This window comes from Podarcis gaigeae (genome assembly GCF_964106915.1).
Source record: "Podarcis gaigeae genome assembly, chromosome: 1".
NCBI lineage: Eukaryota > Metazoa > Chordata > Lepidosauria > Squamata > Lacertidae > Podarcis > Podarcis gaigeae.
The window spans coordinates 129,489,922-129,517,056 of NC_139678.1; the positions used below are offsets into that span (position 1 = coordinate 129,489,922).

At 42.5% G+C, this 27,135-nt stretch overlaps 1 protein-coding gene across 3 annotated transcripts in view; it reads left to right on the forward strand.

Annotated features, from left to right (window-relative positions):
- The window catches only part of PARD3B (par-3 family cell polarity regulator beta), a 616,930-nt gene that overhangs the window by 133,045 nt on the left and 456,750 nt on the right, over positions 1–27,135 (forward strand). For all 3 annotated transcript variants that reach the window (XM_083705169.1, XM_083705171.1, XM_083705170.1), the window contains exon 4: positions 13,398–13,507. In XM_083705169.1, the coding sequence (XP_083561295.1) occupies positions 13,398–13,507 (110 nt within the window). The remainder of the gene's footprint in view (positions 1–13,397; positions 13,508–27,135) is intronic.

The window sequence follows — 27,135 nt, forward strand, 5'->3', positions numbered from 1 at the left end:
ATATACAGCCTTGTCGTACTCCTTTCCCAATTAACTTTCCCATGGAACTAGCCAGAGGTAATTCCTAGACTTAGGTTTCTATCCAACTAATTTATAGAATGCAAGGAAAGGTTTTTGTATGTGCAGAGGAACTTCCCTTTTCTATCTTGCCCCTGTGTTTCCTCTGCTCTGGAGGACTGGGGAAAACCAACTGGGAACAACAACTGCAGTGTGGAAAGTGGGCAACACAGTAGTATTCAATTTCAAAAGGCAAAACTCCTCAAGAGTGAGAAGAATATTTAGAATATTGTTGAAAGGGAGAGTCAAGAGGGTCAAATCTCTCCCCAAGATGCTTGGAAGCTTTTTAAAACCATGATGATAGAAGCTTAGATGGAATGTGTATCACAGATTAGGAACAGAACCACTAAATCCAAGACGATGCCAGCATGATTAATGAACAGAGAAGAAAGCTATAAAAGGCAAGAAGGTTTACTTTTGGAAATTGAGGGAGACGAAAGAGGAGCACAAACTGTTGAAACCAATGTAAGTTGACAGGAAAATAAAGAAGAAAAAAGAATTTGAGAACATATTGCTAAAAACATTAAGGATAACAATAAAAAAATACTTTAAATACATGAGAAGCAGGAGGCTAGGGAGACTGCAGAGAAATTAAATGATTTAGTTGTGTCTGTCTTCACTGCAGAAGATATAGGGCAGATTCCTGCTCCTGAACTGACTTTTTCGGGAAATGTGTTTGAAGACTTGAATCAAACAGAAGTGAAAAGTGATGAGGTTTTAGGTTCTGCTGAGAAATAAAAATGAGCAAGTCACTGGGCCCAGATGACACCTACCCAAGAGTTTATGAAGAAAATGACTCAATATGAAACTATTTTCTAAAAAAGAAGAAGAAGCAAACTTTCCATAATAATGACCTCCATTGCACAGGATTGGAAAACAGTCAATGTCACACTGATTTTCCAAAAGGGACCTGTAATGGTTATATGGGGTTGCTCATGTGTAAGTTGCCGCCACTCAGGTAGCCTGGTTAAACCTTTCCTGGCTGGACAGCCCTTCACTTCGTGGCTGTTCAGTCGTCAGTGGGCGTTTCTTGAACTTCTTCCAGCAAAGAAGTTCTTTGACGCCAAGTCTACGCCTACTTTCCCTGCGCGGAAGTCTTCTGCGCAGGGTGGGTGTGGGTAGCAGAGGACCTGTGCTCTCCCCGCAGGTCTCCAGCGAAGAGTCCTGGAGCCCCCTCTCCGATTCCCCCATCCGCCCCCCTTTATCCCTGGTGTTACGCTGATTTCCTTCCCCAGCCGATGAGTCCCCTCTCTCCCTGCTTGGCCTTCTCCGGCATCGCTTGGGAGCCCTGCCTCCACTTCTGGCTCCGATGTCAGTTCCCTGACAGGACCCAAAGCTAATCCAAGTAATCACATGCCAAATAGCTAATGTGAGGTGAAAAACATTATTTGTTGGTGGAGAGCAGAAATCAGTGAACTTTTTTAAAGAACGGAGGAGCAAGATTTCAGAGGAAGAATCAACACGTCTTGTACACCCGCCTTGGCGAGTTCCTTGAGACCTGGCTGGTTCCCCTTACAGATTGGAAACTATGAGGCTACAGAGAGGAGGAGGAGTAAGCAGAAAGTTCTAACAATGGAGATGGGTGGGAACCCCAATGTTTAGCATTGGGACTGGCGCCATAACACTTGTTCACTTCCCTACATATTTTTAAAATGTGAATGGTAAAAGCAGTCATGATACGCTTGGCTCAGGACATTCGCCACAACATACTTATGAGTGAATGGAAAAGGCTATGGAAAGAGGACATTAGATTTACCGCCTGCTACAACCTTAGAGAGAATGTTTTAAAGATGCAATACAGATGGTACCTATCCCTGGCCAAGTTGGCCAAAATGTATAAGAAAAGCACAGACAGGTGCTGGAGGTGTAAAGAGGGGAATGGCACCTTCATACATATGTGGTGGGAGTGTAAGAAGTTAAGAGAATTCTGGAATGTCATCTATAATGAAATGGAAAAAAAACTGTTTAAACTCTTTCACAAAAAACCGGAAGCCTTCCTGTTTGGTATCAGGTTTGCAGAAATCAAGAAAATTTATAGACCCTTATTTATGTATGCCACCGCAGCAGCAAGAATCTTGATAGCAGAAAACTGGGAAAGCAATATTATCCCCACCAAATCAGACTGTTTAAGAAAAATGATTGAATAGCTACATCTTGCAGAATTAACAGGGAGAATAATAGGTAAGACTATTCAAAAAGTTAACAACGAATGGTCAACTTTTAAGGAATATCTTAAAAACTATACGGACAATGCAAGTCTCCTGGCAGATATAGATTAAATTTTGAAAATAGAGGAAAGGTATGATAAAATCTGGTTAAAGGTAAAGGTAAAGGGACCCCTGACCATTAGGTCCAGTCATGACCGACTCTGAGGTTGCAGCGCTCATCTCGCTTTGTTGGCCGAGGGAGCCAGCATACAGCTTCCGGGTCATGTGGCCAGCATGACTAAGCCGCTTCTGGTGAACCAGAGCAGCACACCGAAATGCTGTTTACCTTCCCGCCAGAGTGGTACCTATTTATCTACTTGCACTTTGACGTGCTTTCGAACTGGTAGGTTGGCAGGAGCAGGGACCGAGCAATGGGAGCTCACCCCGTCGCGGGGATTCAAACTGCCAACCTTCTGATTGGCAAGTCCTAGGTTCTGTGGTTTAACCCACAGCGCCACCCGCGTCCCTTGAAAATCTGGTTAGATAAATACAAAAGAAAAGTAGAATAACAAATACGAAATGCGTACAGAGTTAAGTTTCGTAACAAGGTACAAAGAGAAGAGCTGGAAGTCTATTATGTGTGTTCTACATGTAGGATATGTCAGTATGTAAGGTATGTATTATATGTAATGTATGTAATGTATTTGTTAAGTTTTTGTTACCTGAAGTACAATAAATAAAATGTGAATAGAAAAATAGTGTTGGAAGTTGTCCTCTCAAATTCAGTAACTGGCCAAACCCATGCCAATTCATCAGGGAGTAAAGAGGCTACAGAGCATGTCTGGCGCTGAAGCTGCTTTTAGATGACTCCAACTACAAATATGGAGGCTGCTGAGGAGGCCAGACACCATCTTGGCTGCGAGTCCTGGAAGACCTGGCTCCTTCCTTGCTGGCCTTTTCCAACCTTGCGTGGGAGGTCAGAGCCCTGACTGACTCCAGCTACAAAAGCTGCTAAACAGACTCTTGGTCTGTGGTATTTTTTAGGGTATTTTGTTGAGGTTTGTTGTTGTTATTGATACTAAATTTTGTATCTTTATTTTTTAATTTTATTATGATTTATGTGGAAGTTGTTCCAATTTGGTTGTGTGCTTTTCAATATGTTCTATTTATTATGTTCGTAATTATGTAAACCTTGTAATGTAAGCCACCTTGACCATGGTTTTATCTAATGAAAAGTGGCATAGAGATAAATGCTGACAATGGAGGTACTCTAAGGCGTTCACAAGGCCTAGTTGCTTCTGTTACTAAAATTCACAGAACTAAAAAACTGTGGCTACTAGAAAGTCCAGATGTTCAATGAATGCATGTAAATAGATTCAATGACTTTCCCCTTCATTACTCAGTATTTTTGTCTTGATGGTGTGGTATAAAGCTTACTTGGTTCTGAAAATCCGACTGACCAATTTCTAGCTATCATATCTCTCTCTTAATAAATATTCTGCTATTGTTTACATCTCTCAACGCCATCCTGCCCCCCATGATTAACAGTTTAAATCCATAATGCAAATGAAAATCGTCTTGTCCTATTTCTGCATGACTGGAATACAATCTGACTTGCTAAATTATGGGTGAACTGACCCTGCTTAGGATATTTATTTATTTTAAAAACAACCCACACAAAGTGTTGGAGAGTGGTTTTAATTAGAATAGATATGTGGCTAATCATATCACAGATACAGAAGAGAGAAAAGTGTGATTGGAATAGAATATCTACATATTAGTCTGCTCTATGTAACTTTCTTGATTAAGTACTATAATCCAGGGGTTTTGCATACACATGCACAACATATATTTACTTTGGGAACTTTCCTTACGGCAGTTCCACACTAAATGAAGGGCACTTTCTTGCTGCTTGTACATCAGAGTTACAGTGATGGCCTCCATGCCCAACATTTGAAGTGTGGTTGCCATAACCGTATGAACATGCAGCTGAGACAAGATGAAGACTTTGAGCACGATATATTTGTGATGATTACTTTTAAAACGGTTAAGTGTGGCTATGTGTAAAGGTAAAGGGACCCCAAACCATTAGGTCCAGTTGTGACCGACTCTGGGGTTGCGGTGCTCATCTCGCTTTATTGGCTGAGGGAGCCGGCATACAGCTTCCGGGTCATGTGGCCAGCATGACTAAGCCACTTCTGGCAAACTAGAGCAGTGCACGGAAACACCGTTAACCTTCCCGCCAGAGCGGTACCTATTTATCTACTTGCACTTTCGAACTGCTAGGTTGGCAGGAGCAGGGACTGAGCAATGGGAGCTCACCCCGTCACGGGGATTCGAACCGCCGACCTTCTGATCGGCAAGTCCTAGGCTCTGTGGTTTAACCCACAGCGCCACCCACATCCCTGGCTATGTGTAGTTAAAGATATACCTCTAATGGGTGCTCACTTTTGCTTCTTTCATTTCCCCTGCTGCCATCTCTGCACCCCTTTGAGCCTGATCCTGTCTCCAATCTCCACTGCTAAAACTGTCTACAGCGGTACCTCGAGTTACAAACGCCTCAGGTTACAAACGCTTCGGGTTACAAACACCCTCGGCAGTGGTAGATGGTGAACCTTTGTGTATCTCTTTTAGGGGCCAAAGGGAGAAATTGCTGAGATCTTTCTGTCAGGGCAAGCATTTGGAATGATCACCCCTTCCTTCACACATAGTTTTTGTGGGGGGGCAACCCCCAAAATCAATGTTGCAGGTGCTGGGGGATGAGATGAAGGAGAAAGGTCCATCCCGGAAACCCTTGGTGAGGGCTTCCACTGACAGAGCTAACTAATGAGTATAATCCTGCTACACACACACACACACGTTTTTGCACATGTTTTCCAAACACCCCCATCTTATAAAATATAACAAACCTTTGGCTATCACAGCCTAGGACTTCTGTCAACCTCGACTAATGGGTTTATAACTTTCTTTCTAATTTTGCATTTTATTTTAATAGTTATTGCTATAAAATCATCATCATCATCAACCTTTTATTCAACTGTCAGTCAGAAAAAGTACATTTGTCAATACACAGTTAAACATCCAGGAAGATTTTAGAGCTTAGTCAACACTAAAATGGGCTAAACAGATAGCCCCATATCAATACAGTCAATTATAGTCTTGCGACGCTTAAAAGCTAAAAAAAGAAATTTGGCCACCAAGGAAGGTATAGCTCTAGTGACATTATTCAGCAAGTATAAAACCTGGTTTTCTCCGGGTAGGAAGCTAAATTGACATAGGAGTGGGTCTATAAAGTTTTGTCTAAGCTCTGCATAAGAAGGGCAAGTCAAGAGAATGTGTTCGGTGGACTCAACCACACCGATGGCGCAATGACTATACTATACAGTGGTGCCTTGCTAGACGAAATTAATCCGTTCCGCGATTCTCTTCGTCTAGCGGTTTTTTCGTCTTGCGAAGCAAGCCCATTGACAACTTAGCGGATTAGTGCTAGAGCTGTCAAGCGGCTTCCAGCGATCAGCTGTTAAGCGGCTTATCAGCAGAACAGCTGATAAGCGGCTTAGCGGCTTAGGAAAAGGGTGAAAAAAGCAAAAAAAAAACCCGCCGGGGGGCAAGATTTTTTTGTCTTGTGAAGCAACCCCATAGGGAAATTCGTTTTGCGAAGTGCCTCCAAAACAGAAAAACCCTTTCGTCTAGCGGGTTTTTCGTCTTGCGAGGCGTTCGTCTTGCGGGGCACCACTGTAAAATCCAAATCCTAAATAAACTCCTTATTAGTCCTTTTTCGCAATAATTCATATAATTCTCCTTACAAAACTTATTGCAACCCTACAAACGATGTCAATTGATTACAATTGTCTTTCAATTATATCATAAATTTCTTCCAATCTTTCAGGAAAGTCTGGTCTTGCTGGTTCTGAATTTTCCCAGTTAATTTCACCAACTTGGCAAAGTCCATCAGTTTCATCTGCCACTCTTCTTTTGTTGGTAGTTCTTCTCACTTCCATCGCTAGGCTAAAATAACATAAAATGAACTTGTATTGATTTTTACAGTAGGGAGCTGCCCCTGTTTCAAAGCCTGAAGGGAAGGTTGATGGCAGATTTTTCTCCTGTTGGGATAGGAAGTATTTCACCTTGCCAATGGTAATTCATATTAACAATAAGGTTGGACTGTTGTGTTTTGTAATTTGGGCTCATACTTTTTAAATGCATTTTACATATCTTAGTATAGTTGTCATTTATCTGACACTCCTTGGCTTACACACACATTAGTAGGGTCTTATTTAGTCATTTTAAAGCTGCATCTTCTTAATTACCACCCCTCTTCTGCTTATTTTTAACTGCTGCTCATTTATCTAACCCCACTTGGAAGTTTATCTGATTGTTGTATTTCTTTAAATATTCACCAAAGCATTCCCACTCTTTTTTCAAAATCCGACTCATCCTGATTTATTCTCTTTGCAGTCAACATTGCTAGCTCCGTGTATTCTATTAGCTTATTCTGCCAGTCTACTTTTGCTGGACTATTTTTGTTTTTCTACCATTGGGCATAAATTATTCTGGCCGCTGTTGTTGCGTAGAGGAAAAAACTAAGTACTTTCTTAGGCATTTCCCCCCTTTTGTTTGGGATTAATATCAGGTGGTAAACTTTTCTGTTTTAGAAACATATTATATGAAAGTTTCAAATAGCAAGGACCTCTTGGAATAATAGAAAAAGCGTATTTTAATGAATATGTAAATAAAAAAAAGTAAGATTTTAACAGGGTTGGTTTAAGATTTTGCCAAAGATGTTTCCATTCTCGAAATAACACAACTGAAATTGGAAGAAAGGTTTTTATATTCACTGTTTTTTTCTGGGGGTACGCAGGGGTACCCCCTAAGCATTTTGTGAATCTAAGTTTGGCCTCATTGAGGAGCAGTATTTCAATATGAGTAGGAAAATGAGAGTAGGCCTAAATATTTTATTTTATTTTTTAGAAAAAGCACTGTTTATATAATTAGCTTGGAAAGAGAATCAGGCCATTCCTTTAACATTAATGCTGCAAAGTGTTTTATGATTTTCCCCAAAATGAACATGATTCAGTCTACACATGCACTGCCTTCTCTTCCCAAGTATAAATCTAGTGGGTTGTATTAATTGCTAGACTTACTCAGAGTAGAAAAGGGACGTGGGTGGCACTGTGGCTTAAACCACAGGACATAGGACTTGCTGATCAGAAGGTCGGTGGTTCGAATCAACAGGGTGAGCTCCCGTTGCTCGGTCCCTGCTCCTGCCCACCTAGCCATTCAAAAGCACATCAAAGTGCAGGTAGATTCTGGCGGGAAGGTAAACGGTGTTTCCATGCGCTTCTCTGGTTCGCCAGAAGCGGCTTAGTCATGCTAGCTACATGATCCGGAAGCCGTACGCCAGCTCCCTTGGCCAATAAAGCGAGATGAGCGCCGCAACCCCAGAGTCAAGGTCCCCAATTGGACCTAATGGTCAGGGGTCCCTTTACCTTTACTCAGAGTAGAACCATTGAAATAAATATCAACAACAAGAAAACCCAACCGAACATCCTAAACAATATCACAGACCGAAAGCTGTTCAGCAGTTTTTGTAGATGGAGTCAGTCAGGGCTTTTGTAGTTGGAGATATATAAAAGCAGCTTCAGCACCAGACATGCTCTGTAGCTGCCTCGCCTCCTGTTGTAGATTGGCCGGAACCATCTCCCCGTGCTTTAGCGCTGTTAAAACATCAGGCATGGGTTTGGCCAGCTAATTTCAGTGGGTCTGTTTGTAAGTAGAACTTAGTTGGATGAAGAAGAAGAGAAGAGTTTGGATTTGATATCCCGCTTTATCACTACCCTAAGGAGTCTCAAAGCGGCTAACATTCTCCTTTCCCTTCCTCCCCCACAACAAACACTCTGTGAGGTGAGTGGGGCTGAGAGACTCCAGAGAAGTGCGACTGGCCCAAGGTCACCCACAGCTGTATATGGAGGAGCGGGGAATCAAACCCAGTTCACCAGATTACGAGTCCACTGCTCTGAACCACTACACCACGAGTTGTTCCAGCTGATTGGTCTAGTTGTCCTTGTCCTTGAGCCTACGCATTGGCTCTCCGACTTGGCTTCATAACGCAATGTGACATAATGAGTGCTGAATAATTAAAACACAATCTGAAAAAGAAAATCAGGCTGCATAGAAAGCAGGATTTATTCTGGCAATTAAAAAAAAAAGTTTGTCAAGTGTTTAGTACTTGGCATTGAAGGGGTAATTAGAGCTGGCATCAACCCCAGTTCCTCCATTAGAAAAGAAAGCTCAAGCGCTACATTGCATTCCTTGGTCTCCGCCACGCTAAACTTTTTAGCATTATTTCTTACTAATAGGGAAGAGTCTCAAGAGGCAGAAGGCGTGCCTGCAAGTTGGAAAACTTAGGGGGAAATAATAAAATGCAATGGTTTGGCCAAAATCTGCTCCTTGGTATAAGAACTCAGTTTCCTTTTTCATCCACACCCAGCCAATACAATATTTAGCCTACAAATTATACTGTAGAGCAGTGCTTCCCAATTGGTGGTTCATGTAACTCACCCAGGGTGTGATGGCCTGGGAATCGGATTCAGAAGCTGAACCTGAGGAATCCCAGCCTGCACAGGAGTCCCTGCCTCCAGGACTGGCTGAGCCGGGGCTGGGGCTTGAACCTGAAGGGCCCTCACCTGTGCCGGAACCTCAGGTGCAGGCACCAGCTGAGTCTGCTCTGGCTCCTGAGGTGATGGAGGACCCATTGCCTGCAGGTGCTCCACTCTCAGCCCCATCGGGGAAGCTGAGGTTGCCTCTGGGTCCAGTAACCCTCCAGCCTCTCCTGAGCTGCAGAGGCTCAGGGCAGAGAGGCGGAGGGAACTAAGTTCTCGCAGGAGGAGTGCTTGCCTCCAGCCCAGGAGAGGCGAGTCACCTGTGGACTGGGGCCGCCCTATGCCTCGGGGCAGATAAAAGCCAGCCAGCCCCAGTCTTAGGTTGCGGGAGCAACATTGTTGGTAGCCTGTTCCTGCTTGCACCCTGTCCTGCTCTTCTGCCAGAGTTCATGACCTCCCCCGACTCCTTGCCTTGGACCCCGCTTCAGCCTTGATGGACAGCCCCCATACCACACCCTCGGACTGGACTTGGACCATGCTGCACGGTAACCCCCCAGGACCAGCACACTGGGGCTCCATGGTGCATTCCCGTCAGTTGTCTGGGGCACCCTGCTTTGCGGGGGCATTCTGTCACTTGGGTCACGTGACTCACACCGGAAGACGTGTGGCACAGTTTTGCCCTGGGACACGTTGGAGGGCATAGTGGCACCGTTCACATAGCAAAAACTACCTTAAATATATCAACAGTTTCTAAAGTAGGGGTTCCATGGCTTGGCTTTTGAAAAACAGGCGGTCTGCAGTACTTAGCTAATTGGGAACTGCTGTCATAGAGGAAAGGGATGGAATTTGCTTGGTCAACCTGCCATTGGTATCCAAACAGCACATGTAAAACAAAGAAAATGGATAGGGCTAGGGACAAAATCATTTTCTTATAACTGAGAGTTGCTTGAACTGAGGTTAGCGAGTACTTGATAAGAGTGTCGAGTAAATTTTAACTTAGGCTGCAATCCTATACCCACCTAATCTGGAAGTAAGCACCACTGAATTTGATGGGCCTTAGTTCTGTGTAGATATGGACTACTGCAATGCGCTCTACGTGGGGCTATCTTTGAAGGTGACTTGGAAACTGCAATTAATGCAGAATGTGGCAGCTAGACTGGTGAATGGGAGTGGCCACCGAGACCATATAACACTGGTCCTGAGAGGCCTGCATTGGCTCCCAGTATGTTTCCAAGCATAATACAAAGTGTTGGCCTTGGCCCAGTATATGTGAAGGAGCATCTCCACCCCCATCGTTCAGCCCGGACACTGAGGTCCAGCTCTGAGGGCCTTCTGGTGGTTCCCTCACTGTGAGAAGTGAGGCTACAGGGAACCAGGCAGAGGGCCTTCTCAGTAGTGGTGCCTGTCCTGTGGAACGCCCTCCCATCAGATGTCGAGGCAATAAGCAACTTATCTTACTTTTAAAAGACATCTGAAGGCTGTTTAGGGAAGTTTTTAATGTTCAATGCTGTATTGTGTTTTAAATATTCTGTTGGGAGCCGCCCAGAGTGGCTGGGGAAACCCAGCCAGATGGGTGGGGTATAAATAATGTAGTAGTAGCAGCAGTATAAGATTGCACTGGCTGTCACATGCCACAATAGGCAAGAATTGCTGCTCATTTGCTGCCAGTTACATCTTCCCCAGTGTGAGCAGAAGAAGCAAGCCTGAAAGCCACATTTAAGCTTGTTTTCCATTACATCAGGGATGCGGGTGGCACTGTGGGTTAAACCCCAGACCGTAGGACTTGCCGATCAGAAGGTCGGTGGTTCGAATCCCCGTGACAGGGTGAGCTCTCGTTGTTCGGTTCCTTCTCCTGCCAACCTAGCAGTTTGAAAGCACGTCAAACTGCAAGTAGATAAATAGGTACCACTCCGGCGGAAAGCTAAACGTCATTTCTGTGTGCTGCTCTGGTTCGCCAGAAGTGGCTTAGTCAGGCTGGCCACATGACCCAGAAGCTGTACGCCGGCTCCCTCAGCCAGTAAATCGAGATGAGCACCGCAACCCCAGAGTCAGCCACGACTGGACCTAATGGTCAGGGGTCCCTTTACCTTTACCTTTACATTCCATTACATCCAAAACAAGGTTTGTGGTTTGTTGATCCAGAAGAAGCTGTGATCTATAAGCCAACAACAAACGATGGTTTAAGGCTCACTGGTACTTGTGGCTTGTTAGGGGGGAACAAACCGCAGTCAAGGGTTCAGGTGTAATGGAAAACCAAGATTAATTGCGTCATCTTGGTTTGTTTCTCCCACTCTAGGAGAATGAAGTGGAAGCAATTGGGCAATGCACACTATCTTGCTGATTGATCTCAGTGAACCAATGACAGGGCAGAGCAGAAACCAACTGGAATTTGGAACCTCTGTATTGATGATCGAACATTTTTTATCAGCGAGCCAATCTCAATGCATTTTCTCAAGAGTATATTTCAAACACACACACTTGCACACATAAACCTGCACATTTTTATTATACGTATACCATGGCAAATTCCAAATTCAAGTACATTTATTTGCGTCTATATTAGTCAAAAATAGAACACTGCATTTTTAAATCCTCTAGCTAATATAGCAGATGCGTTCCGGTTTCATAAACCTACTTCCAGTTGTTTGTAAGTGATAGAAAATCATTTTGGGCCAATTAGCGTTCATTCTTGGCACCACTCCAAGTGTAAATTAATTTGGAAACAGTTGAAAAGGGGGGGGGGACTTTATTTCTAGTGTTTTAAGTTAAGTTTTTTTAATTAAAAAAAAAATCACCACATTTACCACATTAGAAGAAAGACTAGTTCCCCCCCCCCCCTTTAACTTCACAAGACTTCAGCTGACACAGCATGGTAGCTGCTTTTCTGAATTATCTGAAGTTTTTTGGCTGGTCTTGAAGATGAATGGCATTTAGAGTACATTGGCGATGATAAAAGTACAAACGAATTTGAGGACCTGTTGGAGATATGCTACAGTAGTTTAAAATGTCTTTTATTGCATACGGTAATCCAAGCTATGGCTTATAGGGACTGTGTGGGCTCCCACAAGAGGACCTTACAGCTGTTTTGCTCCACCTAGGTCCTATTTTTTGCTGCCAAGTGGGTGCAAGTCTATCTCATGGAGCCTTCACCTTCATGTGGTAACTGTGGCGTAGCGTGGGTTGTCAGCACCCGGGGCAAGGCAAGTAATTTGCGCCCCCTAACCCATGGATTTGCGCCCTCTAACCCTAACCCCCAGATGTTGCACCCGGTGCGGCTGGCCCCCCCTGCACCCCCCCACGCTACGCCACTGTGTGGTACCGCTAAGCCAGAGTTTGGTTTACTGTACTATGTGAATCAGCTCAGTGCAATACAGTCATACCTTGGTTCTCTAACGGAATCCGTTCTGGAAGTCTGTCCAACTTCCGAAAACGTTCAGAAACCAAGGTGCAGCTTCCGATTGGCTGCAGGAGCTTCCTGTGGAGAGCCAGCGTGGTATAGTGGTTAAGAGCAGTGGACTCTGTAATCTGGTGAACCGGGTTCGCTTCCCCACTCCTCCACATGCAGCTGCTGGGTGACCTTGGGCTAGTCACACTTCTCTGAAGTCTCTCAGCCCCACTCACCTCACAGAGTGTTTGTTGTGGGGGAGGAAGGGAAAGGAGAATGTTAGCCACTTTGAGACTCCTTCGGGTAGTGATAAAGCAGGATATCAAATCCAAGCACAAACTGCATCGGACGTTCGGCTTCCAAAAATCTTCCGCAAACCGGAACACTCACTTCCGGGTTTGTGGTGTTCAGGAGCCAAAACATTCAAGCCACAAGGCATTTGAGAACCAAGGTACGACTGTATACAAATTATCAAAATGATATCAAAGTTGTATTTATTTTTGTAAAAAAAAAGTTTTAAAAGGGCTATACGTAGAAAAGGTATTTATCTTCATTTGCTTGTTTTTACTTTTACCCTAAAAATTAAGCTTCCTGGGTGGGCATTAAATTCAAACAGCATTTGTATATAATAACAAATATTTTACCCCATTTCTGGATATTCCTAGTTCCCTTTTAATGCACACTGTTACCATGTTCCATCGATTCAACACCTCTACATACTTTCCCTAATCCTTCTGCACATTGGTTAGATTGATCACATTACACTGCTCCAACATTTTCTCAATTTCTATTTAACTTATTTGGTTTCTGTGTATTCCTCCATGCTTTGGCATACATAATACTTTGCAATAATCCCAAACACAATGGTAGCTTAGCCAATTGCAAACACAAAACTGTGGTAATTCAGGAACGGAGGACCTAAGAAGTTCTGATTTTCTGTGAGTTGCAGAGAGGAGTTAGGTCCAGATTGCCCCCCCCCATTTCTCTTGCATGCTGAAAAACAACAACAACAACCACAACAACAACCAGTTTCACTTCCCCTGCTAACCTCTGTATTGGCTTTTAGCATGTCACCCGATCAGTCTTTGTTTTGTACAGGTGGTGTGAAGAAGCAGAACAACTTTAGAGTGTATGCAGGACATGTTGCAATAATCACTTAAATTCCTCGTATCATATTTCTATCCTTCATTTTGCTTTTGTCTTCAGGGACACCACTTTTGGTGAGAAGGAGCAGTGATCCAGCCCTAGGCCCACCTGTCGAATTTGCTGCTGGAGCTTTGAATACCAATGAACATGTTCTGAAGACATCTGTGACAGTAGGTATCTTGCGCTTCTGAATTCTGTTACCATTGTTCCTAGTAATATCAGGCTACTTGGAAATTAATATTAATTAGCAGCAGGTAGTGTTGTTGTTGTTTAGTCATTTAGTCATGTCCGACTCTTCGTGACCCCATGGACCAGAGCACGCCAGGCACTTCTGTCTTCTACTGCCTCCCGCAGTTTGGTCAAACTCATGCTGGTAGCTTCGATAACACTATCCAAACATCTTTTCCTCTGTCATCCCCTTCTCCTTGTGCCCTCCATCTTTCCCAACATCAGGGTCTTTTCCAGGGAGTCTTCTCTTCTCATGAGGTGGCCAAAGTATTGGAGCCTCAGCTTCAGGATCTGTCCTTCCAGTGAGCACTCAGGCCTGATTTCCTTCAGAATGGAGAGGTTTGATCTTCTTGCAGTCCATGGGACTCTCAAGAGTCTCCTCCAGCACCAGAATTCAAAAGCATCAATTCTTCAGTGATCAGCCTTCTTTATGGTCCAGCTTTCACTTCCATACATCACTACTGGGAAAACCATAGCTTTTACTATACAGACCTTTGTTGGCAAGGTGATGTCTCTACTTTGGTGATGTCTCTACAGCAGGTAGTAGCAAAGAATCACAGGAAGAGTTCCACTTGAACTCGGGTGGACAAGCTTTTTGGCCTTGAGTGGGTGGGCAGTTGGGGGCCAATGACTGTGGCTGGAGCCAATGATTGGCATGGTCTGGGTAAATGGTGAGTGTGGCTTTTCGTACTAGGTCAGTGGGGCTCCTTGCTCCACCTTCGACAGCAGCCCTCCATGCTCTTGGAAATTATCCACCTGAGGAGTTGGTAGGGGGATCTCCAACAGCATATGTGATTGTTATGGCTATCGGGTGGTTGCTCGAGAGCAATCAGGCAAGATGCCTCACTTGTCTGTTCTAGAACTTTATTATTGTTGCTAAAAACCTTTACAATGTACAGCGCCTCTATTCCATGTCTTGCTCATTCACTAGCAGAATCTGAGAGTGGGCGGTCCTTAAACCTTCCCCAGCAGAGTACTCTCTTGGCCCCCACCCGACGCCTCCCCTCTCTGCGCGGAAGCCTACTGCGCAAGGAAGGCTTGGGGAAAGGGGGGCCTCCCTCCTCCCCGCTTTGCTCAGGCAAGGTGTCCTGGCCCCACCTTGCATCCTCCGAGCCCTGAAGCTCCTCCCCACTAGAGGCGTGGCTTCCTTCCTCCTCTGAGGAAGTGCTGCTTCCCACAATCTTTGGGGGCTCTCTGTAATCCATCTCTCTCCCCCCCCCTCGCCCCTGAGCCGATGGCAGTTCCCTGACAGCAATGTAGCATACTCTGCTTTAGCTGTGGGAGGAATCAGAGGTCCTTCTGAAAAAGCAACTATTTCTATCCAAGCTACGACGTCTGATATTTGTCCTGAGACACACCCGGGGGCAGGGGGAGCCACTTGGGACAGGCATAGCCTTATTCACCTGTTCATACTCACATGTTTTCATTTAAATATATACCGTATTTTTCGCTCTATAGGGTGCACCTGACCATAGGGCGCACCTAGTTTTCGGAGGGGGAAATCAAAGAGAAAAATATGATTTCCCCCTCCCCAGCTCTGGGAGCAGCGGACAGGCTGCAGGCCAGTCAGTCCCTTCTCCCTCCTTGGGGAAAAGCCCCCAAGAGCGGCACACTCTTTAAAGGCTGCGCGGCTCCTGCGGGCTTTTCTAGGAGGAGGGAGAAGGGACTGACGCAGCCAGTCAGTCCCTTCTCCCTCCTGGGGAAAAGCCCGCAAGAGCCACGCCGAGCTTGTGTGCGGCTCTTGGGGGCTTTTCCCACCTGCCTCCCCCTGCATTCGCTCCATAGGACGCACACACATTTCCCCATGTTTTTAGGAGGGGAAAAGTTTGTCCTATAGAGCGAAAAATATGGTAGTTATTAGGCAAACACAATTCTCATGATGAAACACAATACAGTAGAAGACTGGCTTGATTTTAACTCTCTTGTTTCCCTCTCTTGTACGAATGTGTGTGTCTGTTAGGTTGCCATTTTTAGCACTGTGCAGAACCCAGACCATTTTGGTGCTGCATTTAACAGCAACCACAATCACGTGAGATACAAAAATGCAGACTCTTTCACTGCATAATGTGTGATTGTTTAAATTCGATGTGAGGAAACTTTGGCCCTCCAGATGTTGTCGGACTACTTACATGACCACTGGCCTTGTTGTACTTCAGGGCCAAGGGTTTCGCACACTTGATAAAAACGACAAAACTAATAAATCCTCTGATTAGTTCTTACATTAGTGATATGCAGCAATTGCGTTAGCTTCAAGTACAGGATCCGATTGGGACCCCTAAGATACACGTTTGGGTGTTTTAAGGAGCCATCATTTGAGCCTCCGAATTATAATATGGAAAATGCCCGTGTAATATTTGTGTATTCGCAGCAACAGAAAGGTCGTATGAACTGTAAAGTCTCTTTTTTTCATGCATACACCCAGACCCATGGGTTTTCTCACCCGTGATGCAGTTCTGTTGCGCCCAGTTGTTGAAGCTAAGCATGTCTGTCCCTGTAGTCTGCCTGGGCTTGGAAATTCCCTGGAAAACATGTAAGCCACCAAGTTCCTTGGGGAACGAGGGGAGTGTTAAATACAATACAATTACAAAATGGGAGGCTCATTGCTTCATAGCATTGAATTCACACCAAATTATTTGACTTGGTTTATATGCAACTTTCTGAAGGTGTTAACCAGCTCTTACTGTTACATTTAATTTTTGATAGCAGTCGGGACAAAGCAGGTGAGGAATGATTGCAATAATAATATGGATGTCTTTTATAACTTATTTCATTGGTTCTAACTGGCATGAGTTTTATACATCCAGATATTGAAAGTCGCCCCTGCTGTCCACTCACTATAAGTGAGATTTTTTTTTTCTGTATAAAGCTATTAAATATCGGAGTTGATATTTATGGAAAATTCTGCGGGAATGTAGGATTCGTGGTTTGACTTGGCTTTCTCTTTGCAAAACTGAAGGTTTTCCCGTGAAAAGTATTTACTAATGTAGTTTGTACATACCTATTTCCTAGAACAAATATGGACAGAAATCAAAGAGTCATAATGAACTCATTAATATACATCTTCTACATTAAGCTGAGTTTGGAGTATGGTTAATTAATATTGCACTGTTTAGGCCACACCACCAGGAAGATGCTCGGAGACACAGGATTTAGATTTAGTTCAAAGAGGAAAGTACAGTAAAGGTTAGGATTCCCTGTATAGATGTTTCAGGGGAAAACAACCCAGATCTGAGAGAATGAGCCATGGGCTTTTTGCAAGTTCTATAACCAAGCTGATGAAAGAATTATATACAGAACACGCAATTCATATTTCCATCACAGAAACTCAGTATGCTTTCCTGCATTGTAAAAATTCTGAGCGTAAGACCAGATATGTGTATCACTTTAAGTGAAATAAAGGTAGAATACTTTGATGTATGTGATTTGCTGAATAAGGGAGTGATTGCAACATTGGTTAATCTTTTTTTTAAAAAAAATTATTAGAAATTTCAACACAATAGTTTTAACAAAAATACATCATCAACATTGTTTTCCCACCTCCATTTTTTCCCTCCCCCCTAAACAGAAAACCCAACCCCCAACCCCAACCCCAGACTTCCCTCAGCTCCTTTCTCTGGTTTTTTCAACACCTCTTTCTATCTGCATGTTATAAAATTGTAAAGATCCTCAAATTATCTATCTATATATTACAATAAAGAGTTTGTGAATGTTTATTCTAAACTTGTCAAAGAGTCCAGTTCATTTTGTTGCTTCTTCAGATATTTCATAAAAGGTTCCCATTCGTCTTTGAAATCACAGTTAGCCTTGTCACGTAGTTTGTGTGTCAGTTTTGCCAATTCCTCATAGTCCATCAGTTTTTCTTGCCACAGTTCTTTCGTCGGGATTTCCTCATTCTTCCATCCTTGTGCTATTAAGACTCTTGCCGCCGTTGTCGCATACATGAAAATATTTTTTTTTTATTTGGCAGGTCTTTTCCCACAATCCCTAATAAGAAAGCTTCGGGCTTTTTTTACAAATGTTAAATGAAACATTTTCTTGAACTCATTATATATCATTTCCCAAAACATTTTAATTTTACTGCAATCCCACCACATATGATGAAAAGTCCCTTCTTTTTCCTGACATTTCCAACATAGGTTTGAGCCAGTTTTATACATTTTCCCTAATTGTACTGGTGTTATGTACCATCTGTGGTTAATCATTTTTAAGAAGAGTTTCATGGTGTCGTGCTGTAGCTTAGTGAGCCATAATAGGCAGAAGGACAGATGTGTGGACACTTTGCTTTAGCAGAATTTCTCTATAGTGAATAATATGTCACCTAGTTTATTTTATATCTGACATACACAATCACAAATAATTAATTGGAAAACGAAATGGCACATGATCTAAATTCACAATGTAGGCTATGTAAATGTAGGCTTGGAAGAAATGAACAATTTACCGAACACGTTTACCAAGAGGATGTTGTGTTCCAACAAGAAGAGCTTTCTATCTAGTCTTCCAAATTCAACCAGATTGTTTTCTTGCAATTAATAAAAGTCAGGTCTGGTGTTGCCCTGAAGTATGAACTAAATATTGCTTCAGTTGACTTTAATATGTCGATGGATTAAGTAGTATTTCCTTACAGTTAATGATTTAGAAGGTTGTAATAAATGTACAAGGGACGCGGGTGGCACTGTGGGTTAAACCACAGAGCCTAGGACTTGCCGATCAGAAGGTCGGCGATTCGAATCCCCGTGATGGGGTGAGCTCCCGTTGCTCGGTCCCTGCTCCTGCCAACCTAGCAGTTCGAAAGCACGTCAAAGTGCAAGTAGATAAATAGGTACCGCTCCAACGGGAAGGTAAACGGCGTTTCCGTGCACTGCTCTGGTTCGCCAGGAGCGGCTTAGTCATGCTGACCACATGACCCAGAAGCTGAACGCAGGCTCCCTCGGCCAATAAAACGAGATGAGCGCCACAACCCCAGAGTCGGCCACGACTGGACCTAATGGTCAGGGGTCCCTTTACCTTCTACCTAATAAATGTACTAATTTTAAAGCTCAAGCCAATGATGTGAGATAGTTATGAATATTCGTATGTATAATATATACACTCAAATACGTGGCCATAAGTAGGTGCTTTATTGCCACTTGCAGAACCACTATTGGTCAAATGAGTTGTGTAAGAAAGGAAAGAAGAAGAAGATATGAAATGAAAATACCTTCCATTGTTGAGAGTTTGGAAGAAATATTGTTGAGGACAGTGGCCTCAACCTCAGACCTTCTTCTGTTTACACTTCACCATGTGACTTTTTCTCTTCATGAGACAATTTGTGTGTACAGCACGCATGTTTGCATTGAATGAACCACGAGTGGAAGTAAAATAGCAACCAGTTCAGTTCTGCTAGAGCCTATGTAAGAGTTAACATATTTGGATTGGGTTTCTGTTTTCTCCCACAAGATATAGGTGTTCCTTGAATGTTGATCTACTTGCACTTGTAAGGTGGGCATTTGTGGATCCAGCACAAGATAAAAACGTTGGTTCAGAAGTTTTGTCTAGGTGCTATATTGATTGATAGCAAGATCACTCTACACTTTAGAATATGTTGCAACAATATGTAGCAAGCTCTAATAGCTCCACCTACTAGGAATTTATACATAAATTATGCATATCAAAATTGGTTCCCTTTTATGCATTGCGGGTATATAATTTGTAATTTGGAAAAAAGGTTCATACTTAATCAGAAGCTTTTTATGTTTCATGTTCTTGCTTTTAAAAAGAAAAAGAACAAAGGTCAAGCCTCCGGTTCTTATACGGCTAATTGTAATTTTAAAGTATTAGCTATTGTGATTTAAGTGTTTTAACATTAGCATAATAGTATGATGTACTAGGCCAACTGATACCATTGTACATAATTTCATATGGCTGGGATCATTTGGAGATGAAACAATGTTGCAATTCAAAAGATTATATTTGAGCTAAATCTATATCAATCACTTATCCACCAACACACACACACACACACACACACACACACACACATATACACGGTATGTTTCAAAAAAGTGCAGAGTAAATTACCTTTTAAATAGCACTATTTAATTTTTAAACCATTAAATCACACATACGGATGGAGTGTTTCTTGACCCAGAGAATTAATAGTTTCAGAATGTGTACTTCCAGCTGTTCAATTAGGCCATGGTTGTGAGAGTGAAATATTATGCGCCTCTGTGTTTTCAAAATGATCTCTCTCTTGCTAGGATTTTTTAATTTTATTTTTTTGCGCTGTTCTTCTTTTGCTCTGCTCAGATTGGAAAGTTTTGCATCCTTGCCCATGTATTCCTAATTAAATTCAAAGATGTGCGCAGAATGTTATGTCCTTGACAGAGACGTTACATTATATTACAAAATGTAGTTGTATGCCTAGCTGTAATTAATGAATTATGTAGACGCCTTCTATGCTTAATTTGTAGTTGTACGATGTTAAAATCAAGGCTGCATCTCTGAGATGCAGCTTGGCTTCCCCTTGACAATTTAAATAATGAATTTAAGGATTGAGTAAAATAGTTAAGGCTCCCTTCCTACGTTACGCTGGTGGTATAGGAGGGGCTGTAGCAACCGTGGTGTAAAGAGCTCATACTGCAGCTCCTCCCAGGAATGAGGCAACAGTGGTTTGGGGGAAGCCATTGAGTTGGGATCTCCCCTATGGGCTGGTCCACCTCATGATAAATTGGATCCTCTTAATTGAGGGGCCTCTGGGAGCCTTCTTGGCCTTGAGAACGCCCACCCACCCTCTACTTTAGGTGCGTCTTTAGCCTTGCTATGGACTTTGGTTGGTTGCCTGTTTTGGATCGGGAGCCCGGTAGGGATTTTTTCATTTGGCAGATTGGCACTGCCCTCTTGGTTTTCTCCTTTGTTGTTGTTTAGTCGTCTCCAACTCTTCATGACCCCATGGACAAGAGCATGCCAGGCACTCCTGTCTTCCACTGCCTCCCGCAGTTTGGTCAAACTCATGCTGGTAGCTTCAAGAACACTGTCCCACCATCTCGCCCTCTGCCGTCCCCTTCTCCTTGTGCCCTCAACATCTTTCCCAACATCAGGGTCTTTTCCAGGGAGTCTTCTCTTCTCATGAGGTGGCCAAAGTATTGGAGCCTCAGCTTCAGGATCTGTCCTTCCAGTGAGCACTCAGGGCTGATTTCCTTCAGAATGGATCGGTTTGATCTTCTTGCAGTCCATGGGACTCTCAGGAGTCTCCTCCAGCACCATAATTCAAAAGCATCAATTCTTTGGCGATCAGCCTTCTTTATGGTCCAGCTCTCACTTCCATACATCACTATTGGGAAAACCATAGCTTTAACTATACGGACCAAGATTAGTCTGATTCAAATGTACCAGTAGCAATCGCCTCAACTTTGTAAGGTTTGGTGGTTAGGCGTTAGATTAGTGATGGGGGGGGGAAGGTGTGGTTATCACCTCCTCCTTCACAATCAACGGTATTCCGTTAAAGGAATCCAGGGGCCTGGATTTCGTCCGAAGCCCACGGAGGAGCCACTGTGAGCCCCGGGGTACAGCTCAAGTCGATTGCCATCGACCCAGCTCCCTCTTCAGGTGGTTACCCTTATCAGACTCCCTGCAAGGCGGGCAGGAGTCAGTTATAGTTTTGGGTTCCAATGCCTAAGCCAATACCGCTCAGATTCTGTATTCAATAAGGTAAAGGTAAAGGGACCCCTGACCATTAGGTCCAGTCATGACAGACTCTGGGGTTGCGGCGCTCATCTCGCTTTATTGGCCGAGGGAGCCGGATTACAGCTTCTGGGTCATGTGGCCAGCATGACTAAGCCGCTTCTGGCGAACCAGAGCAGCGCATGGAAATGCTGTTTACCTTCCCACCAGAGTGGTATCTATTTATCTACTTGCACTTTGATGTGCTTTTGAACTGCTAGGTTGGCAGGAGCAGGGACCGAGCAACGGGAGCTCACCCTGTCACGGGGATTCGAACTGCCGACCTTCTGATTGTCCTAGGCTCTGTGGTTTAACCCACAGCACCACCCGCATCCCTCCTGTATTCAAGAAAGTTGTTGTGGCCAAAATTTGCCCATTAACATTTAAACTTAATTCATGTGTGATTGTGCCCTTATTACCTGTGTGTGTGTGTGTGTGTGGCCTTGACGCACAACTCTGATAGCACATAAAGGGCTCAGTGCAGTTATACCTAGGTTACCAGTTGAAACAAAATTTTTTAAAAAATCCTTCCAGTAGCACCTTAAAGGCCAACTAAGTTTGTTACTTAGTTACCAGTGGTTACTTAGGTTACCAGTGTTATGAAGAATGGAGGCTTTGTTCTGACATTCTGTTGGGGACAGTTGCAAGCTCTTTGCATCTCATAATAAAGTACAGTGGTACCTCGGGTTAAGAACTTAATTTGTTCTCGAGGTCTGTTATTAACCTAAAACTGTTCTTAACCTGAAGCACCACTTTAGGTAATGGGGCCTCCTGCTGCCGCTGCACCACAACTGTATGATTTCTGTTCTCATCCTGAAGCAAAGTTCTTAACCCGAGGTAATATTTCTGGGTTAGCGGAGTCTGTAACCTGATGCGTATGTAACCTGAAGCGTATGTTACCCGAGGCACCACTGTACAGTGGTACTTTGGTTCTCAAACGCCTTGGTACTCAAACAGCTTGGAACCCAAACACTGCAAAGCCGGAAGTAAGTGTTCTGGTTTGCAAACATTTTTCAGAAGCTGAACATACTCCGTTTTGAGTGCCACGCTTCCGTTTTGAGTATTACGCTGAGGTCTGTCTGTTTTTGCTATTTATGCATTTTTGTTTTTGTTTACTCTTTTCCTGTTTTTTGTGACTATGTAGAACCCAGTTCAGCTACTGATTGATTGATTGTGTGACTGCAGTACATTGTTTATTGCTTTCATTTTATGGATCAATGGTCTCGTTAGATAGTATAAAATTCATGTTAAATTGCTGTTTTAGGGGTTCTTAAAAGTCTGGAACGAATTAATCCATTCTACATTACTCTCTGTGGGAAAGCAGGCCTTGGTTTTGGAACAGAATTCCAACACAGATTAAGTTTGAGAACCAAGGTACCACTGTACACACCAGTTCTCATCATTAATCAGGCAATTTCTGGCTTGATTGTAACTTGGCGATAACTTGGGCGCTTTAAACTTTCGCTGTCTATCTCCAGACACAAATGAATTCTTCTCAGCGGAGAGCTGCAAAATCACCTAGAATCCAAGTTTAGGAGGACCAAGGAGTAGACCAGGGGATGGATCATTTGCTCCTAGACTCATTGGGACATTCATGTATTTGTTTTTAGTTTTCCAAGGAGGAGGTCTGCTCCCAAGTATAAATGAAGCAGAATGCACTGTGGCCACATCAGCAGAGGTCTTCTTCTTCTTCTTCTTCTTCTTCTTCTTCTTCTTCTTCTTCTTCAGAGGTCTTCTTCTTCTTCTTCTTCTTCTTCAGCAGAGGTCTTCTTCTTCTTCTTCTTCAGCAGAGGTCTTCTTCTTCTTCTTCTTCAGCAGAGGTCTTCTTCTTCTTCTTCTTCAGCAGAGGTCTTCTTCTTCTTCAGCAGAGGTCTTCTTCTTCTTCTTCAGCAGAGGTCTTCTTCTTCTTCTTCAGCAGAGGTCTTCTTCTTCTTCTTCTTCTTCTTCTTCAACAGAGGTCTTCTTCTTCTTCTTCTTCTTCTTCTTCCTTTTTTTCTTTTTAGCCTTTATTTAGCACTCAACAATAACATAACAATCAACAATAGCTAAAACAGCAATTCGCCATTCACTACAGTCAACCATCCTTAACAATACATAACATTATAGAATGTCGCAACAACTAGATCAACATTCCATAGTTTTTTCCCTGTATCTGTTTTACATAACAAAAATAGATAAAGAAAAAAGAAAGAAGAGAAAAAAGAAAGGAAAAAGAAAACGAAAAGAAACAAAAAAGGAAAGATCAAGAGAAAAATAGATTAGACTCATTGTACTGTTGTTCCTATTATTATTTTACACACAGTTTCAAATTACCATTTTATTTTCTTTGTTCTTGTCAAAAGAAAGTTGTTGCCTGTACTTTTTAATTTATCATTCAAGTTCTGCCGGGAGATTTTTGTTGTTGCAATATTTTTTCAAATACTCTTTAAATCTTTTCCATTCTTTCTGTACCTAAATGGATTTTTGGAGCTGGGAGATGGAACAGGGGCTTGCTACTTCCACTTCATGCATCGACCTGGTATTGCAGTATCGGCAGAGGTCTTTTTACCCATCTTACAACATTTGGTGACTGTGTGAACGGATGAACGCACGACTCTTCTAAATCTCTTCTCTTTAGGAGACCTACGTTTGGTTCAGAACCTGTGAGCCCAAGAGGTGTATTTATTAGCTATCAAGCTTTCTTTTCCTTTCCTTTTTTTTGGTTCTGCTTTTAAATACTATTTTGAAATGCATACATTTGCATTGAACGGAAGAACAGAGCCCTTTGGGAATGAATGGGAGAGTTTTCTGTCATTCAGAAGGCCTGACGTTTCTTTCCATAGCTGCTCATGTATGTTTAAATAGAATTCTGAATTAGAGGAGTCAATTTAAAGAGAGAGAGAGAGAGAGATTAAAAAACCACAACAAACCCCAGCTCCCGAGTAGCTACTGTATGTATTTATGCTGTGGGAACATATATATAGAATACTTATAATCAGTGTGAGAGCTTGTCAGAGTGCTGCGTTTGATGTCTGATTAGATGATCACAGGGACATCTGGAGCGAGTTAGTTTTGGAGCTGTTGCTATGATGCATTGCAGAAGCCAAAGTTATCTAGCTGTCTTAATCCACGGGGTGGGACAGGGATGGGGGGAGAATGTGCTTTCGAAAAAAGTTTTTAGACTTATTTATGATGCATAAATAAATAAAAGGCTGCCAAGTTAACATACTACTGTGTTTCTTTTTCTTACGTGACCAGCTATGGGTGTGTGTCTTCAGCTATTTTAGATGGCAAAGACGCGGCGGATATGAAATTGCCGGCATTCCTGAAAAGGCAGTATTCAAAAGGAAGATCTGTTATGACTTCAACATGTTGAACTCATTGGTTTGGGGACGTGGGGTAAAGTCAAATCAGGGAGAGATCAAAGCGTACTGCAATAGTTGACGGCCTTTCCATGACCTGCTTTCAGTTCAGTAATCTGTGCAGCACTTGTTTGATTCTGTTTTTCCTGTTTTATTTGTTCTTTTGGCTGTTGGCTTAGTAGAAAAAAAGAAGTAATAAAAGCAGGGGCAATTGCTTCAGGGAGACACATACTGAATAGGTAAATTTTTAGGGATCTTCTTTTGGCTGCTGTGTGTTATGACATCCCTTGTACAGTGGTACCTCAGGTGAAGTACTTAATTCGTTCCGGAGGTCCGTATTTAACCTGAAACTGTTCTTAACCTGAAGCACAACTTTAGCTAATGGGGCCTCCTGCTGCTGCCGCGCCGCCAGAGCTCAATTTCTGTTCTCATCCTGAAGCAAAGTTCTTAACCTGAAGCACTATTTCTGGGTTAGTGGAGTCTTTAACCTGAAGCGTATGTAACCTGAAGTGTATGTAACCTGAGGTACCACTGTACTGGAGATTAATGTTAATGATTAATACCTATTTATATTTATTTTAAAGATTTATAAAAATCGGAATGAGTTATTTGTAAATTGGAAGAGGTAGAAATGCTATGGGATGCATACAGGCCCTGCTCAGTGCTCCCTTTAAAGAATTTTTTTCTCCCTTGCATTCCCCCTCTAAAAACTAGGTGCGTCTTATGGTCAGGTGCAAAAAATACGGTAATAAAAATATTCTTTAAAAGAAAAAAGAGACAATCCCTCCTTAATAAAACTAGCGCTACCAGAAACATTGAGCATTTATTTATTTATTTTGGATGTAGTTCCCAGCTGCGTATGCCACACGGTTGAACTTTTTTAAAAAAAATAATATTTATTAAAGTTTCAAAGAATTACAAAAATAAAAGTAAAAAGAAAACAGAAAATACAAAATACAAATAAAAACAATTAAAAACAAATCAATCTTTCCATATCTTATCTTTCATTTACTTGTTTCCCTGACCTCCTCACACCTCCCTTTTTTTGTATTCTAATTCAGTTAGTTATTTCAGCAAATCCTTTCCATTTTTGCTTTTATCTTAATAATTTATCTTAATATATTGTATCTTTACATTCTCACCTATTCTTAATCCAATTTTGCTTAATCTATAACATTACTGCTAAAACCACATAACTTCATTCCAGCATCCATCTAACATTCCTTAATTTTACAATGTTTCTGTAAATATTCTTTAAATTCCTCCAATCTTCTTCTACCGACTCTTCTCCCTGGTTTCGGATTCTGCCAGTCATTTCCGCCAGTTCCATGTAGTCCATCAGCTTCATCTGCCATTCTTCCCGGGTGGGTAGATCTTGTGTCTTCCAATACTTTGCGATGAGTATTCTTGCTGCACGGTTGAACTTATTTTTAGAGGGTGCTACTTTGCACGGCATCATATCCGAATCATGCCTCTCTAATGCCTTGCAAAGTAAGGCAGATTGAGCGTGGCACCTTTTCCTGCTTCAATTTTACATAGTTGTCAGATGCTGAAAGTGCTTTGAAGTAGAGAGATAAACAAAGAGCTAAAACGAAATTAAAAGGAACACAAACAGCATTTCATCTTGGTGCTTTTGAAATAATAATCTGAATGGCTATAGTCGTCTCGTGCCAGTGTAGTAAGTCTGCAAACATTATCCAATCCATCTAAATTGAGTTACTGTATATGCAGTAAGCAGAAACAGGTGGAAATTAGTTTATCTATACCAGACTCTTTCTGTTTGCTTTGAACATTGCAACATAAACTAGCTTTTTTTTTTTTTTTACTTTATTAGGTTTTTTTCCATTCTCTCCTTCCCACCAGCCTTCAGATGGGAGGTGACAGAATGTGTTACAGAGCTGTCCTAGCTCTAACGGAGAAAATGTTGCAAAGGTGCAATGCAAATATGCAGTCTGCTCCAGATATCTCAGGAGAATGGAGACCTAATAAGTAAAAAATATATATGGAGGGTTGCTATTACAAATAGGATATAAGAACAGTTATCTTAATTCTGGTTATAGTAAGCAACCTGATATCTCCACTATTTTCATATTTGTAATTACAGCCCAGCATTGGCTTAGAATATTCCTTGTCAGTTCTGCAGCCATTGGATTATAAAGTCTTACAAAAATGCTATCTGAGGGGGTAATGATGTTTTAGAGAACTTGTCTCCAGAGACTGCAACATCTGTTCGTGATGTGTACAGGAATGCTCATGTTCTAAACATTCAGAGGTCTTCATGGGCAGATTCTCATCTGTTAGGAAATTTGTAAGCTCTTGCCTTCTGTATATATATATATATATATATATGCAGGTTTTGGTGTCCTCGGGTGTCTTCCCGTGTAAAAGTTGGGGTGTCTAGGCGACGTTTCGACGAGGTCTCACTCGTCATCTTAACAACAAAAGAAGAAAAGGCACACTAGCCTGGGAACTTCCTCTCTGCCCAGAACATTGGAGGCTAGACACCACACCCCCTCTACAGTATTTAT